Source organism: Montipora capricornis, chromosome 9 (assembly GCF_036669925.1).
Source record: "Montipora capricornis isolate CH-2021 chromosome 9, ASM3666992v2, whole genome shotgun sequence".
Lineage (NCBI taxonomy): Eukaryota > Metazoa > Cnidaria > Anthozoa > Scleractinia > Acroporidae > Montipora > Montipora capricornis.
Window position 1 is genome coordinate 35,131,087 of NC_090891.1, and position 5,000 is coordinate 35,136,086.

At 39.1% G+C, this 5,000-nt stretch overlaps 1 protein-coding gene across 1 annotated transcript in view; it reads right to left on the reverse strand.

Moving 5' to 3' along the window:
• The window catches only part of LOC138015312 (cadherin-like and PC-esterase domain-containing protein 1), a 36,808-nt gene that overhangs the window by 2,116 nt on the left and 29,692 nt on the right, over nt 1-5,000 (reverse strand). The window contains exons 20-22 of the mRNA XM_068862299.1: nt 4,515-4,602; nt 234-380; nt 1-153 (exon numbers count right to left, since the gene is read on the reverse strand). The exon at nt 1-153 is cut by the window's left edge and continues 2,116 nt beyond it. Of these exons, the coding sequence (XP_068718400.1) occupies nt 1-153; nt 234-380; nt 4,515-4,602 (388 nt within the window). The remainder of the gene's footprint in view (nt 154-233; nt 381-4,514; nt 4,603-5,000) is intronic.

Sequence of the window (5,000 nt, forward strand, 5' to 3'; positions counted from 1 at the left end):
GCACATTCTACTGATCACCAGTTCGGAGTAGACACTGTTGATCGGCCCAATCACGTGATATCGTGGTAGATGATCTGTATCTTTGTCCGAGTTGTCCAGCAATGGCGAAGACATTTCATCCTCTTCTCTTATGAACGACCTCATGTCGACCACCTACAAAGCAAATCACAATTCAGAATTTCAAAGCAAGTCCACAGAATCATAAAATAGTTGCAGCAGCATAACAGCATCACCTTGTGAAAATGACACCCACAGTTTCCCATCAGGAAATCCTTGTATCTTGATATAGTCATGCCTAAAGTGTCCACAACTTGATAACCGCACAACTTGGAAGCGTTGATAACTAATTGGTTTCGTTCCGCTATTTTCTGTTGCCCTACCTGAAAAAAAAAAATCACATTCCTTCCAACTACCGTAAAAGAGAACTCCCGAAGTCACTTTTCTGGGCATAAAACCGTTCAAGTCGTCTCCTCCCCCCTAAGCCAAGTTTCTGCTGAACTGGATGTCCATTGCTCTTTTGCAAATAATCCCCCAAAATAGTCCAGTTTCAAGTTCTCCATGACCGCTGAATTAAAACACTGAGGATGCATTTTTACAGGGTTAGCCTCAATCTGAAGTGAATATATTCACAAATTCCAGCGAGATGACTTGTTTACTACTCTGTCTATTGTTTAGTACTACGCGCCAATAGACCTTATTCACGATGGCCGCCATGTTGGATCTGCTATTATCATGCAAATTAGCTACACACTTTTGAGGGGGCAAACAACACAAGTTCGAGATCTAGTGGTTATAACGAACATCTTAGCCACACAGATGATTTGTTTCACGTTCATTGAATGTTTCTCACCTAAGTAGTAAAACAGAATGATTACACAAGTTTCTTCTATGTTTTTTTTTATTGAAAAATAAGCAGATAACGAAGTAGAAAGTCAAAATGTCAAAGGCAATCAAAAGATATAAAATTATTATAAAAGGTACTTAATTCTTAATTCTGAAATGTACTTTTAGCAATGTTATTTCAATATTTCGACGAGCCGATTTTCCGCAATTTGCCTTTTTTCCAATGTTTGCCCCCCAGCATAACACATGGCTAATTTGCATGACAATTTGAAAACCAACATGGCGGCTATCGTGAATAAGGCCTGTTAAAACGGACAAAAATACTTCCTTATATATATATATCTATATATATGTATATGTATATGTATATGTATATGTATATATATATGTAATAAGGAAATAACTTCTTGAGGCATATATGTTTCTAATCGGTTTAATACTTCAAACGTTTCGCCGTTTAGAGCTTCGTCAGTGAATGAAGATTATAAGTACAAGATTGGTTTATGTAAAAAACTTAGTACAATAGTGGAAAGTCAAGGCTCATTAATCTAGATTTAGAGCTCGTCCATTGCAACCATTCATGACGTTCTCATGCTTGCGGATTTCTAGCGCTTCAATGATTTTACGCGTGCGGATGTCGTGGATGTTCCTGTGGAGGATTCCCCAAGAGATATCTTGCATAGATGGTTTGTTATGGTTGATCAAATGTGAATATAATATATATATATATAAAGTTTTACATATATTAACTATTATATATAGATATAGATATAGATAGATAGATAGATAGATATATAAATATATATATATATAGTAATAATTAATATCATAATTAATATATGTAAAACTTGTTTCATATAGCTACAACTATAGATGTGGAAATATCCAACTCGGTTCCGAAATAAACACAACATCTTGCAAATATATGAGACTTTTTTGAACATTTATACGACTTGAGGCACACATACAAAGCTTTCTTCAAATATTTGCCTTCATTCACACAACTAGGACTTGTCTTAAATATGACTGAAACTTGGAGCAACATTTTGACCAGCTCCGCGCGGAGTATACATATACATATACGCGTGTAAGCAGCTGGGTAGTACTTCGTGTAAGACCGCTTACAGATAGTGTCCGGGCTACAGGGAAACAGCGTTTGCCGCTAAATTATCAATCATGGCGGAGAATGGCGGGAATAAACGAAGACAAGCGGAAGACGTTTTACAAGACTTGCAATCCTGTTGGAGATCTCAGTCGCCTTCATCATCAACCAGTCACGTTTCTGTTCTGCCAACTCTAACCCTGCAAATTTTCCAGCCCGATTTAACAGAAATCAGACACAAACAAGTACATCTCAATTATGTGTCCATGATGCGTTGTCGCTTGCTTTTCGGTCACGCTGTAAGATTTCATTTCGCAATGGTTTTTCTTCCATGATACTTTAGATGTGGATCTCTCTATACTCCTGCGTTATATGTTTTCTTCCAAGAATACAGTTCGTCTGAAAAATAATATCTTAAGTTTCTTGGTGTTGATCTTCTCAGCAGTAAGGTGAATGTGACTTTTGCGCCAGTTTAATTGTAGTCTCGACGATAGCTTTATCGGTGGCAGAAGAGAGTGATTTTCTGCTTTCAAAAGTTTGAGCCCGGGCCAGGGATCATTTTGTTTTTGAACGCCTGTAATTACCGTGTGCCATGTATCAGTGAGATAAGAAAAGTAAAAGTCTGTTTGCGAGCCAAGTGGCCCATCAGAGCCGGAGCTTATCCCGGTTTCTGTGGCATGAAGCGACTAGGAGTCTTTTTTTTACTCCACCCTGGATGGGATGCCAGTCCATCGCAGGGTTACCCCCAGCATTCCGTCGGTACCCATTTATACACCTGGGTGGAGAGAGGCACCGTGAGAGTAAAGTGTCTTGCCCAAGAACACAACACAATGTCCCCGGCCATGGCCCGAACCCGGACCACTCGATCCGGAGTCGAGCACACTAACCATGAGGCCACCGCGTGAGATAGCCGGCTCTTTAAAGGCTTCGTTAGCCTTTTTTCTGCGTTTCTTAGCAGATCGATATGCTCTTTAACACGGAACAGGCTGAGAACTCTCTGGAAACAATTAATGAATTTTAAAATATTGACAGGCGTAACACAACTCCTGCTGTTTCTGCGTGTTAGCTTTGCCTTGAATTGTTTCACTCGTTCTTCTGATTTCTTCAGCGTATTTTTTTGTGGCCTTGGTCAGTACCTACCTTCCTTGAACTTCTGAAGTTTGTTCTTGTCGATGCTCTTTTGATATTTGATTTCGATGTCTTCGCTCCTTTGTCGACGCACTTAAATAACCAGATTGTTTTTCCATCTCTATAAGGTGAGAGGGCAACCGCAAAATCGTCTCTTCAAGATGGCAATCACCGTTAGTTCCTCTAAACGCCACCATCATTTTTCCCAGGGGCCCGGAGACTATATGTAAGTGGTCTTACACGAAATACAATCCCAGTATCGGTTATCAACAATCTAACCGATAAGAAGTTTTATATTTGTATGTATGCTCCGCGCGGAGGTGGTCAAAATGTTGCTCCAAGTTTCACATTTAAGTCTTATTTGTGTGAATGAAGTCAAATATTTGAAGCAAGTTTTGTATGTGTGCCTCGAGTTGTCTAAATGTTCAACGAACGTCTTACGTATTTGCAAGATATTGCGTTTACCTGGGAACAAGTTGGGTATTTCCACATCTTGTTGTATCTACATGAAAGAAGTTTTACATATCAAGAAGAAGTCTTACATATATTTAGGAAGTATTACATATATTTCGGAGAAGTTTTATACATATTAAGGAAGTACTATATATTATATTAAGGACGTATTTTTGTCCGTTTTGGCGCGTGGTTTAGTTTCAAATTTCAGGCACCTTCCTACCGGTATGTGACTATATTCACCTCAGATGGAGGCTAACCCTGTAAAAAATGCGCCATCAGTGTTTTTATTCAGCGGTCATGGAGAACTTAAAACTGCACTATTCAACTGGATTAGGGGTTGCTGGAAAAAAATGAATACAAATAAGTGGCAAGGTAACTGGGGCGCTGCTTCCATCGTCGCAGTCTCCCGTGTCTGCATCCAATTCTTTAAATTTCTCTTAATCACATTCGTCTGCAAGAAGTCTAACCATGTAAACGTAAAATTTTAAAAACAAGCCATTTCGTATGGCAATCGGCAGTCGTCTTTAAAAAAAACCGTATTAAAAAAAAACTTCAAAGAATCAGTGATCTTGATGCATCTTATTCGCTTATAAGTTCTGTTACCCGACGGAAATACTACCGGTAATTAAAGTAAAGATTTTCAGATGCACGTTTCGGCCCCGAAAACCCATTTATCAAACCGCCATTTGCTTGTTTTGATAAGCTGATAACACCAACCCTAAGTTTTGAAGATAACAAAAGGCAAAATGATTGTGAAGTTTGAGGACTTAATACCTCTCCGTTCTTAAGATACAAAGAGAGGGCCCGAAAAGTTGCGGGACTTTCGAGAGACAGGCCTCCGGGCTAAGTCCAGTCAACCATACGAATACAACTTACGGGTTATTATCTTGATTTGAGGTAAAATTCAAATATCCTTGGTCGTCAAGATCAGTATATACTGTACTAAATGTTGATAGACTGGTAAGTGGTCGTTATTCCTACTCACCAAATCGTGACGAGGAAGTCCGGGTACGGGCAAGTGGAATCCAGATCCCAGGCTCTTAACAATGACCTTGATGCCATTCAAACCGAGGCTGAATATCAAAGCACGCGGTCAACACAAACAAGCTAACCCTGCCAACCACCCTTAATTGCAATCTCGGGGGCGCGACACGACAAGGTCTACTTCCTTTTCGTGAACGGTCAATGCCACGCTTAGTTAGTAACCAAGCCTTTCGTCAAAAACTAGACTCAAAGTAGTTGAATTTTCGACCAATTACAAATTACACTCAGATTGAGAAATTTAGGAAGTTAAGAAATGGCTAGGTGTTAAGAGTGAGGTTGAGGTTAGTTGTACATACGAATATGATAAGTAGTTATTTATTGTTTTTTTTACAGAATGGTCAGATATAGACCCATTTCAGTAATTCCCAATGTAGAGGACAAAACAATGTTCATAACATAAAATGAAACGTTTGTCTTCAGATACAAA